The following is a 12427-nucleotide window of genomic DNA, read 5'->3' as shown; positions in this document are numbered from 1 at the left end:
CTGTAGCTTCCTTCCTTATGATCTATTCCTGTCTCTCTCTCTCTTCCTCTCTAGGCATGACATAGTCAATACTCCGCAGAGTGTGTTTTTATGCCTTACATAACCAGTCCACCTGTTCCTCTCAGGCAATGTTCCTTTTTTCCCCCAGCCACCCTAATGGGCCTAATGTAACACTCCCTCTCTGTCCAGGTCAGTCTCTTCATACGTCGACCAGCGGCAGCCCCCATCCAGTGAAGAAGGTCCAGAAGAACTTCAAGAACAACTACGCATCTGTGGACTGTGGTGCTAAGATACTCTCTGCCAACAATGAGGCCAAGGTGAAACAAACTCGTCAGTCGTGTCACCTACAAACGTACACTCACACAGGAAAGGGTGCAGAAGTCACACGGCAGAGAAAATCAAACTCACACTTGTTTTTACTTTCAAATTAAGAATTATTCAGGGATATATACTGTACATTACAACATGAATGAAATCATAATTATATTATTCGCTCACTCTCATTTGTCTCTCACACAGAGCACTTCAGCTATTCTTATGAAAAATATGGACCTTTACATGTTAAACCCTTGCAGCACTAAAATATGGTGAGTATGACGAAACACACTGGTCATATATATGACATAGCCATGTTTGCAGATGTGAGTTTTATCTTTAAGTGCACCTTTGACCTCTCTCCAGGTTTGTGATAGAGCTCTGTGAGCCTATTCAAGTCAAGCAGTTGGATATTGCAAACTTTGAACTCTTCTCATCTACCCCTAAAGACTTTCTAGTATCCATCAGTGACAGGTATGTGCACACAAAAGTAGAGCGAGTAAAGCATTGATAGAAATGCTATTGTGATGATAGCCTGAAGTATGTACTGTAGCATACAGCATTTTAACTTGTACTGCATATGCATTTTACAAGAGTAGAAGCGATACAAATACAAAAATCATGTAAATTTGACATTTGCAAGTTGCCAAACTGGCTTACCACATTGTTAGCCACAACTCAAACAGCATCATTACTATTTTAAACCGTCACCTTCTCCCTGGGTTATCAGCTCAAGCATTTATAGTGTCAGAAATTTTTTGTGGATTTCATAGTTTTCTTCCTCGACTCATACATTCCACCATCTGGCATTGAAGGACAGACATCTAGTCATGCAGGGACATTTGCACTTTGCCTGTGAGAACATGCCAAATGGCTTTTTTGTACAGTGAGTGTTCATTTGCTGGTGTTTGCAGATATCCAACCAACAAGTGGGTAAAGCTGGGTACTTTCCACGCCCGTGATGAACGTATCGTCCAGAGTTTCCCCCTGGATGAACAGCATTATGCTAAATATGTGAAGGTACTGGCTACAATATTTATCTCTGTCTCATGAAGGAGGAACAATAAACAATTCACATATTCATTCTAAGATGTTATGTCGCTAAATATACGCTCAGACATGTTCATACACATGGAAGAAAAAAAATCAATGAAATGCTCACATGATCTTCTTGTGACTTCACGGAAAATTAGCCATGTTTTGTTTCCTGTTTCCCCCTTCGTAACTGGATGAGGAAATATGAATGCCGGACACTGTCTGAATACAATGATGATGATTATGGTGTTGAGTGATTGGGTCTAGCTGTTGAAATGATTGTTTGTGCTTCTGTTCAAAAAAACTGATTTAAATATATTCAATCTGGATTATATCTTTCAAGTATTATATCTTTAATGCATTAGGACAAGCATAATAATTGTGCTTGGCCATGACAGAGATATTATTTACAATAATTTTTTCTACATCTCTCAATCCACGATTGGTGCTACACATAACAAGATGAATTACCTGTTGAGTGTCCACTTTTCTTCCTGTTCAATGACATAAGTTGTCAAATACTGTTGCTGACTGTGTTGTTCTATCTGTATTGATTCAGATGTTGCCCAAAGGCCATTCTGACTCATGCCTGAAACAATTCTGTGTTGGTGGATATTCATGTTGGCTATCTGTAGTCTTTTTGTTTTTGTTTCACATATTTAAATTCATTTAAAGCCCTCTCTCCCCACACACTTTAGTTTTAACTGCAGCTTGCTAAATAGTCTCTGATGAATGCTCTGGTGCTCATCCTTTTTCTTTTATTTTATCTGATTATGGATCCATAGTGTCATGATTATTTATTTTGATTCATGCTCAGCAGCTTTTGAACTACTGTCTTTCCTGATGTCTTCAGATTGTCTTTGTCCATCTGTCTTGCATTTGTTTATTTTGTCTCTTGTATCCGTGTAGTACAGTATCTTGTATGTGGACTGTTACCAAATGATTATCAAGAAGATATCAGCACAATGTTTATGTTTAGCAGATAGTTGACTTGCTTGTTGCTTGAATTAGCCCTCACTAATTTCTTCTTGTTTTATTTATCTCCTTATATCTTTATCCCGTTTTCTTCTCTTTCTCTTCTTGGCATCAGATGTTCATCAAGTACATAAAGGTTAGCACTCTCAAATCTGTCTCTCTCTTTCTCTCTGTGTGTCAGTGCTTGAAACTTCACTAATGATCATAAACTTTAATCTTTGAGCTTTGGCAGAGCTTCTTTAATGCATGTTAAAACATTTTTTATAAAAACTAAGCACAACTGTTCGAAAGTATTTCTCCTCACCTGGTTCATTGATTATGGGTTATGGGTTTGTGGTGTGGGATTGGCACAATGTAGATCTTCAGTTTTAAAACTCGTTTTATTTTCCATGCAGGTTGAACTCCTCTCACACTTTGGATCAGAGCACTTCTGTCCACTCAGTCTCATCAGGTAAGATCTGCTCCATTTACCAAATCTGAATTGGACTTGCATAATAAATACTAAGATAAGATTACACACTATTTTGATAATCAGTTCCATCAATTTCACTGTTGTTTTTTTATAATTAAAGCAAGCTCTCTGAGTTGTCGGCTACTTAAATGTGAATATTTTCTGGTTTCTTTGCTCCATTTGACAAATAAATCTTTCAAACTCAATCATTTTGGTTTGTGGACAAAATAAGTCATTTGAGAACATCAACATTTCAATGTTTGGATTATTTAACTATGAAAATAATCATTTACAGCCCGACATAACTTCTGCATGATTTTAAGGAATAGAAACACGCAAAGGGAGGTAGTTAGTTTTGCATATACATTCACGTCAAAGCACTAGTTTCTCTTAAGTGAACTTGGATTTAACTCACAAAAGTGGGAAAATATTTGGTTGTTTTTTTGTCACACGTTGTCTGCAGTGTGTAAATGATTGAGCTGCATGTGAGAGTAAGTCATTGTTAGTCCTTGTCACTAAGACACAGATATGCACACATTCACGTGCCTTTCTCAGATCATTAGGGTCTTCAATGTCTTTTTCTGCTGTTCAAGGTTAAAATGGCTGTAAAAACCCTCTTTGCAGGAAGTTCAAAGCAGATTTCTCACCTCCTGCTGAAGATTTTGACCTGTATAGGCTGCAGCTTGTTTACTTTACTCAGTGGAAAATAATTATGAATATTTAACATACTGAGGAAATTTTGTCCTAACTTTACATTAATTCCAATGCATTTACAACACGGTGCTTAAATAACTTTAATGTTGTAACATTGCTCGTCCTATTTCTAATAGCTGACTTTCCATGGAGAGAAAAAAACATACTGCCTCTTCTTACTGTGTGGTAAAAGCAACCCTTCACCTTTTCTGTAGGTCGGTTTAATTTATGTAACTGTGTGTGTGTGTGTGTTTTGTTTTGTGTAGGGTGTTTGGAACCAGCATGGTGGAGGAGTATGAGGAGATCGCAGATTCCCAGTACCCTTCAGAAAGACTCGAGTATTTGGATGAAGACTATGGTAAGTCCACACTGTGTATTTAATAAACATGAGAAGATGAATGAAGCTGCCTCACCTGGCAGAACAATGCACATGTTACAAATCTTTAAAGTATAACGAACATTATGTTAAAGGTGAATTTTTACATTTACATGTTATTGTGAGAATTTTAAATCGTCTTGTTCTGTATTTTTCTCCAGATTATCCTCCTGGTTACCAACCTTCAGAGGACAAGGCCTCTAAAAACCTCCTTGGCTCAGCAACCAGTATGTATACGTTTGTTATATACATGTGGCTATATTTAAAAAGGTTAAAAAAAATGTACCATAACAATACAGAATAAATTCTATTGACACGTAGAACTCATACTGCGTAAGTAAGAACACACTGACTGACACTGATTTTCCCAAGCCCGCACTGTATGACAGTAATGCCAGATGCAAAATTTCAATCCAGTTCTCACCGAATCTCAAGTTCAAACTTGATAGTCTCGCCAGGCAATTCTCACCGTCTTCACGAAGATTACAAAGTCAACAAACCGCAACCTTGATTGAAAATGTGTGTGTGTTGGTTTTGCTTCTTTCCCTCCAGATGCTATCTTAAACATGGTGAACAACATTGCTGCTAATGTGCTTGGGGGCAAGTCGGAGCTGGAGGGTGATGCAGAAACAGGAGGTACTCTTCTTCAAAACATTACTTTCTTATTTTCCATCCCGCCCCACCTGTACCCACATGTGAATGTGTGAATATTTTTTGGGGCCTTTTTACCTTTAAATGATTTTTGAATGTGGGGGAGAGGAGGGGGAAGACACCAGCTCAACCACATGAGCTATCCGGCACCCCTCTTGACCATTCTTAATTCATTAGCACAGCATGCTGATTGATCACCTGAATACTTAGTTTTAGGATTAGTGGGAACAAATATAAGTATTTGGGTTTAAGCGTCAGCTTTTCAGGGTTACCACTGTAAATTCTGACGCTGATGTTCAGTTTTGGTGAGATATCACCTTTAAACTATCCATTATTTTTATCTTTTCTTGTGTGTTTGATGCAAGTTGAGATTCATCACTGGTCTGTAGCTTACAGTCAGAACAGACACATACTTAAACAATTCAACTAAACCCACCAAGTAATAGTTGCTCTTGTATTACTGACTTAGTCTGTCTCTGTGTATTCACTTCTTTTTTTCTTTTACAGTCCTTTTGTAAACCTCACAATGATTATTTTACATGTGTTTAGAATAACTCTCTTCTCTCTGCTCATTCTTCTAGTCTTCACTTTTTTTTTTTTCCCTCTTCTGTAACCACTGGCCTTTCCTACATATTGTATATATTAACTGTGTCTGAAACTGGGTCAAGTTACTTTTCCATCTGGAGGGTGAGCACACGCATGGGGTTTAAATATTCCTGTATGTAAGAGCTGAGAGAGCCAGATGTTTATGTAGCTGTTGGCGGGAGGTCTATAGCAGCAATTCAGCAGAACTTTGGCTATTTGTCGTCTTCTTCTTCTTGGCACAGGAGTTGGATGACGCCAAAGCGTGCTCCTTGCTCTGCTTACCACACAGAGTTGTAAAACCTCCCAACAAAATCTCTTACTCAACTTTTCCCCAGTGACACTGAATTAAAGAGAAAAGACTTTCTGAACACCGATGTAGTCTAGTTCCTATATTTTATTTATGTGTGCTCTGCTTCTTGGACAAAATTCTTCCTATAAGCTGATGACACTTAAAAATACAAACACAAAAATAAAAATTCCAGTTTCTGTCAAAGGCTCCTTTTTAACTTAATAAAAACACAGAGACCCACTAACATCTGGATTTTGTTGCGGAAACAATTGAAAGATGCAAAATTGTTATCCTGGACAGTTCTCTCTATTGCACTTCTGGTTTTATTTTGCACATTGGTTGTGCATAGCGTGCTCCTGACATTGAACACAACTTACAACTCTTGTACTGTTCATGGGAAAGCAGTCAATCACCGTTACCTGTGTTTAAATACCTGTCCGTTTATGTTTAAAGAGGTAAAAGGAGTGGCTGTTTGGTGAGTGGTGTTTATCCACTGCTCTGAGTCTCAACAGGTAGACTTATGCTTTCTGTTTACACCCACGGAGCAAGGGAGGCAGCATTAGAAAGAGCCCAGCTCAAACTGGACTAAACTGGTTCGCTGTATTTCTGACTTACCCAAACATGGTCTTGCCAGCAACACAGTGTAAGGAAAAGAGTCTCCTTTCTGCTCTGAGCTTCCTACAGCCAGATGTTCTCAGGGTCTGTGAGGTCTGCAACAACAGCGAAGTGTTATCAGAGACTTCTGAGTTGATTATTGTTTTTGTCCTAATGCCAGGTAACATAACATCAGAGGGGAACGAAGAGAATGGGAGCAGTGAAGATAAAGCTAAAGAAGTGGAAACCCCTCACGACCCTGCAGAGTAAGAGCAATTTAAAGAGGAAAAAATTTACCTCCATCAGTGTAAATTGATTCATATATTATGTAAGCACTGAGTGAATGCAGAATATAATACAGAATATATTTCCATGTCTTTCCTTCAGACCAGAACCTGCAAAACCAGACCACCCTGTCAGCCAGGAGGAATCCATTATGTCCAATGACTCTTCCACACTTACTCCCTCCTCATCTGAAACCCTTGAGGACAGACAGATTGTCACTCTGGTAGAAGAGGAGGAGGAAGAGGAGCCCAGACAGTCTACTGTCACCCTTATGGAGGAGGAGGGAGAGGAGGAGGAGGAAGAGAGGAGAGAGGAGGAGACGAGGAAGGAGGCAGACAGGAATCAATCCGAAAGCCAGAGATACTGTCCTTTCTCTTCCCTCTCGTCCCTTTCCCTGTCCTGCATGGTCACACTTCCAGAGCTGCTCCATCGCTGGTGCTCTGCTCGTCTGGCCAAGGAGAGACTCCGCAGCCTCAGGCGTAGGCAGCTGAACTCTCAATCACACACACAGCCTCATAAAGCTATCCCCGCCCTCCAACACACACCAGTCGAAATCCCTGTCCCTGTCCCAACAGCTCCACAAGAAGCCCTTCCCCTCACAGAAAAAGCTCCAGTGCCGGAGTTGTCCAAGGTCCAAATTGAGGGCAAAATTGCAATTGAGGGGCAAACCAGCAACACACATGTCCATGCACACACACCTGATGCACACACTCCAGATCTTGGCATCCTAAACCTAGAGCCAAGCAGAACCTCCACCATCCTCCCCTACAGTCTGTCAGACATCCACAGTTCTCTGACGCGCCCAACCCCAACGTACGAGCAGAAGCTGCTACCCCCCATCAAAGATGCAGCTTTGGACCCAGTCCCAACTCCCCCCATTCAAATAGTCTCCATCCCAGAGACTCAACAGGCCAGCAGTGCCACCCCCACCCTTTCTATCAGCCCTCCCCTACAGCTTATGTCCTCTGAGACAGCAGCTCCCATTGTTGTGGTTCCTCCTGTCAGGGAGCAGCCAGTTCAGCCTCTTCCTACAGCATCGAGGCCCGAAGACCTTTTCCCCCCTCCCACTGAACTGCCAACAGCTCCTCCACTGACTGATCCTCACACAGACACCGTGAATTCAGGTACAGACAATGGAGACAAACCCAGACAAAATATTCAGGCATCTCAGACACACAGGGAGCAAGGAGACTCTGTCGCTCAGACCAGAGACCCTCATCGGGTGGATGACACAGTGGATGAAGACCTGTTGAACACTAACGGGAATGGCAACATCCACCGAGCTGCTACAGACTTCTATGCTGAGCTGCAGAACGGGGGAGATTACAATGTTGGGGCAATGAACAGCAACGGTGTGGTGTTGAACGGGGGCGCAGTGCACGGGTCCAACCAGAAGGAGAGCGTGTTCATGAGGCTGAACAACAGGATCAAAGCGCTGGAGATGAACATGAGTCTGTCCAGCAGATACTTGGAGGAGCTCAGCCAAAGGTAAAACCACTGAGAGTTGTGAAGCAATAACACAAAACTAAAACAAAGATCCAAATTGCTTTGTAGAGCATCTATCAGAAAAGGTTATAGTGGTCAATCAATCAAAATCATCGATTGCCATCCACTATAGATCATTAGGTGCATTCTACTCAGTAGCTTTAGTAGTCTAAATGGATTTTAAATCAGGCTGCCCGAGGGCCCTTTAAAAGTATTAAAAAGTCTCTTTGTCCATAGAGTTTGACTGCAAAAAGTATTCATGAATGTATTTATTTATTGCCCTGCAAGATCGCCCACGCGCATACACATATAATATTGTCAGACGTGTGAAAATGTATGTTTATTGCAAATTAAAACTGTTTTATTTGTTAAATATGTGTTGCTGATTACAGCTTGAAGTGGCGATAAGGTCTTAAAATATTTTGAGGTCTTGAAAAAGTTTTAAAAAGGTATTAAAATTAACTTCAGGATTCCTGCATATACCCTGTAATTACCTTACGAATGGGAGATTACTTCCCCAGTTTGTCATAATATGTCGTGGTTTCTCCTTTGTCTCGTTCAGATACCGTAAACAGATGGAAGAGATGCAGAAAGCGTTCAATAAGACCATCATCAAGCTGCAGAACACCTCCCGCATTGCTGAAGAGCAGGTTAGTAATAATATGTCAAAAGGTTGACGTAAAGGTGGACAGTAAATACCAGCGAGCGCTCGGTCACATCAGTCACCTTTGTCGTTTGCCTCCTCTGTTTTATTTTTAGGACCAGAAGCAGACGGAGTCCATCCAGCTCCTGCAGAGCCAGCTGGAGAATGTCACTAAACTGATGTTAAACCTCACTGCTGCAGTCGGCCAGTTACAGAAAGAGGTGATTTACACTTACACGTACAGCTTTGCACAATCATAACCGATTCACTGTCATGACTGATTATCATATTATAGATATTGTATAGATATTCTCCACTGGGATATTTTGAAAGTAAGTGATTATAACGCCTATTTACTGTTTCCTGTGCAGGTGTCTGATCGTCAGAGTTACCTCGTCGTCTCTCTGGTCCTGTGTCTGTCCCTGGGCATCCTCCTGTGTCTTCAGTGCTGCTGCAGCTCCTCTCCCAACCCCAGCACCACTGTTGCTGCTCTTCCTAAGAGCAACCACTACCCCAGCCCCAAAAGGTTTGTCACTGTCACATATAGAATTACGTACAGCAGTAAAGAGTTATTTCTTGTGTAACGCTGTCATGCTGCCGGAGGCTTTTTAACAACATAAACACCTAATAAATCTTATTATCATCATTTCCTCGTCAGATGCTTTTCCTCTTATGACGACATGAGTCTGAAGCGCAGGGTCACCTGTCCCCTGGTCCGCTCTAAGTCATTCCACCTGTCCTCTACAGAAGGTAAGAGACCGCCTTCAAACCATCACGCACGTTTCCCTCTCTGCACACAATCACAATCTCTACCATGTCTGCTTTTCTATCTGTTGTGCTTCTCCCTCATTAAAACGTAATTTGTGACTCGATATCTCAGTCGTAGCTCACGGCATGACAAGATCTGGTTATTGCTGCTGTAGTCCTTTTTACAGTCGAGCTGCATCAGACTCCTGCAGCTCTTGAGTAAATAACTCTCTGTCCAAGCACCAAAAGGAAACTCTTAGTTTTAGGGCTGAACAATTCAGGGAAAATATCGGATTTTTCCTCACAGATATTGCCACAGAATCTTTAAAGATGAGCTTCAGTTTATTACTTAAGATAATAGATTTGAAATGTGATGGCGCATTACAATGTGGTACCATCAAAATACTGACTATATATTTTATGCAAGATTGAGAACTTAAAAGGATCATAGAACAATCAATTGGAGCCTTTGGGATTTGCTTAATTGCTTTGTTTGAAATTCTGATTCCAATATGAAAACGATTCATTGTTTATCCCCTACTTTCTTCATTCTTTGTGTTTCTTTCCAAACTCTCTCCGTCTGCTCGTATCTTCACCATTTCCTCTCACACATGTTGTGCCATCCGTGTCATGCTCAGAGGCTGAAACTCCCTGGTGCCTAAAGCCTTACTGTGAGAAGCCGGTGAAAGCAATAGAAGAATTAAGTCTTTCACTCTTGCAACCTTAAACTCCCTCTGCTCTTCATTATCCCTCAATGGTGTGTGTGTGTGTGTGTGGAGGTGTGTGTGTGTTTACCCTTGAGGCTGTCATTGGCAGCTTGTGTCCACATGCAGGCTTAAGGAGTTTTAATAAAAGAGCACGATGCTTTCGCTTCGGACGTTTGCAAGTAGAGTTGAACAATAAAGTTAAACACGTGATTTTCTACTCTTTTTTTTATTATTCAATTCATTTATTTGTGTGATTATCGATGCACTTGATAAGCCATGATTTTATTTCACCAAACTACTTGCAAGGTTCGCTTTTTCACGCTTGTTACATGTATGTATGTATTACTGTTTGCCATTCCATCATTAACCTGGCCCCTCTCTCCCCTCCCCAGTAGGTCCAGATGACTTGTACATTGTAGAACCTCTAAGGTTTTCTCCAGAGAAAAAGGTACAGTGTCTGTTCCGACTGCTGCTGTTGGCTGTGATGGCTGCCTTATTTAAAAGTGCTGTGTTCTTTTTTTGCTCACATTGCTCCACAAACATGTCTGTCCATTAACCACTTTTTTGCTGACAATAATTTTTAGACTAATATCCCAGCACAACACTTTCTGTAGATTAGTGTTAGTTCTTTTTACATCAGACTTTCCCACCCTTCTCTCACCTTTCTGTAGTGTCATAGCACGACAGTGGTTAATGTGACTTTACATGATGAGATATGACCTTTTTTAAATGCTTTGTTAATTATTTTTCTTTTCATATTTTTTCTGTAGAAAAAGCGCTGCAAGACAAAGTCATTGGACAAGGTTGAGATTATGAAAGCATCATCTAATCCCTCGGATTCACTCACAAACGGGGCTATAAAGTGTAACGGCTTCCAGCCCTGCCTCCCCGCACCACCTCCTGCCATACCCCTCCCTCCTCCTCCACTTCCTCCTCCTCCACCACCTCCACCTTTACCAACGTCCACCAAGGAAGTATCATCTTTAACCTCCTACACCTCCAAGGAGTTTCCCTCAGAGACCAGCAGCTGCAGCTCATCCACCCACTCCGAGGAGTCTTTCACAAACCGCCTCCCCCCTCCGTCTCCCACCTTTCCTCCCACCGGCCTGTGCAACGGCCACAACCTGAGTTTCCCCCTCGCGCAGCCTCCCGCCACGTCTCGTCAGGAGAAACGCTCCATGAAGCGGCGGAAGTCGCGGCACACGGAGCTGCCGTTCCCGCACGTGCGCGGAGGCAGCGTCGCCTCTCTGCCCTGCCTGCAGCAGCTCATGAAGGGAAACAAGGAGATGAGCGTTGGGACCATCGGGGTGACCGCCGTCACCGGACATGTCTGAAATCACTCACTTTTACACACTTACGAAAAAACACCCACATAGTTTATGACTATTATGGTAGCAGATTTGTGAGGAGGTGAGGTCTCACTGCTTCCCAAAGAACCAGATTTCCCACGAGCGCCTACATGCACTGTGGAAGTGAAATGGTCACGGCGGCAGCAGCAGTGGCTCGACATCATCCAGTCCTTCTCCACTGTCAAAGACCTGTTTACGGTTACGTGCCTTTCTATCTGTTTTCAGACCTTTTAATGCTTGTCGATGCGGACAGACAGAGATATTGTGGTGGATGTGAAACATTAATACAAGTCAAATGTTGGGTTGTTGTTGTTTTTTTTAGTTGTGGGTAAACACATTGGCTTTAGCTCTGCGTTCCTTTATCTTCAGGGAGCATCGCTAAGTACAGGGCTGCTCTTCAGTACGAGAATTATGGAGCATGACGAACTTCTCCTTATTTCCTTCTGTCATTTTCTCGTTTTTATCTTATCCATGCTGTCGTAGCATTGCATCCCGGTGTGGGGGCCAGTGTTCAACTCTCTGTTTGTCTCTGTCAGTCTGATCTAAACCAACCATCAGAGCTGAATGAAGAAAATCGCTTTTTTTAATGTCTGAATGCGTTTGTCCTTAACCTCGAGAGTTCCACTAAACCTCGTATGACAGATCAAAACAGCAGCCTCTGCAGAGCTTACAAGTTCACAATGAAATATTCTACAAAATATTCTCTGCTCTGTTAGTTTGGGCTGGGCCCGAAAAGCTTTGCTCACACACACACACACACCACATGAAGAGAAATATGTGCATTTTATGAGTAGATATTGTGACTGTCAGATTTATGAATTTTACACTCGACTCAGAGAGGCACGAGCAAAACTGAATTTTACTATTCTAATACTTTCTTCACCCACAGCTGAGCCAAACTCCTCTCTTGTTTCTCTCTTTGGGGGTGAATTTTGTCACATAACAGGTGTAGAAAAGGTTTATTTTATCCACTCCTAAAATAGGAGGACACTGTAGCAGAGCTGTTTCACACACTTGCACGTACACACATAGGCTCGACTGGGACCCTGCAGTCAAAAGCTGACAAACCAGTATTATTTATCTATTTATTTATTTAAAATGACTACAGATGCTTCTAAAAATAGGTGCTGGCTTGCCAGTCTCACAGTCCTGCAGTGTCCTTCGTAGTTTTTTTTTTTTTAGTTTTTTTTAAGCAATCATTACAGTGAATTCACTCATTGGTACCGACACACACACACACACACAGT

The 12427-nt window shown here is 41.7% G+C and overlaps 1 protein-coding gene across 1 annotated transcript in view; it reads left to right on the top strand.

Moving 5' to 3' along the window:
- suco (SUN domain containing ossification factor) overlaps positions 1 to 11165 on the top strand; it is a gene marked incomplete at both ends in the record, with an annotated part of 33498 nt that extends 22333 nt beyond the window's left edge. Inside the window, 17 exons of the mRNA XM_083887975.1 lie at positions 190 to 317; positions 520 to 587; positions 682 to 789; positions 1230 to 1335; positions 2441 to 2461; positions 2721 to 2776; positions 3736 to 3827; positions 4007 to 4072; positions 4398 to 4481; positions 6146 to 6230; positions 6352 to 7737; positions 8297 to 8384; positions 8494 to 8598; positions 8749 to 8903; positions 9036 to 9127; positions 10224 to 10279; positions 10602 to 11165. Coding sequence (XP_083744101.1) covers positions 190 to 317; positions 520 to 587; positions 682 to 789; positions 1230 to 1335; positions 2441 to 2461; positions 2721 to 2776; positions 3736 to 3827; positions 4007 to 4072; positions 4398 to 4481; positions 6146 to 6230; positions 6352 to 7737; positions 8297 to 8384; positions 8494 to 8598; positions 8749 to 8903; positions 9036 to 9127; positions 10224 to 10279; positions 10602 to 11165 — 3260 coding nt within the window. The remainder of the gene's footprint in view (positions 1 to 189; positions 318 to 519; positions 588 to 681; positions 790 to 1229; positions 1336 to 2440; positions 2462 to 2720; positions 2777 to 3735; positions 3828 to 4006; positions 4073 to 4397; positions 4482 to 6145; positions 6231 to 6351; positions 7738 to 8296; positions 8385 to 8493; positions 8599 to 8748; positions 8904 to 9035; positions 9128 to 10223; positions 10280 to 10601) is intronic.
- Positions 11166 to 12427: the final 1262 nt, after the last annotated feature.

Source organism: Microchirus variegatus, assembly GCF_963457635.1.
Source record: "Microchirus variegatus genome assembly, chromosome: 4".
NCBI classification, from domain to species: Eukaryota; Metazoa; Chordata; class Actinopteri; order Pleuronectiformes; family Soleidae; genus Microchirus; species Microchirus variegatus.
Note: the sequence above shows the minus strand (reverse complement) of the source record. Positions and strands in the feature narration are given on the sequence as shown.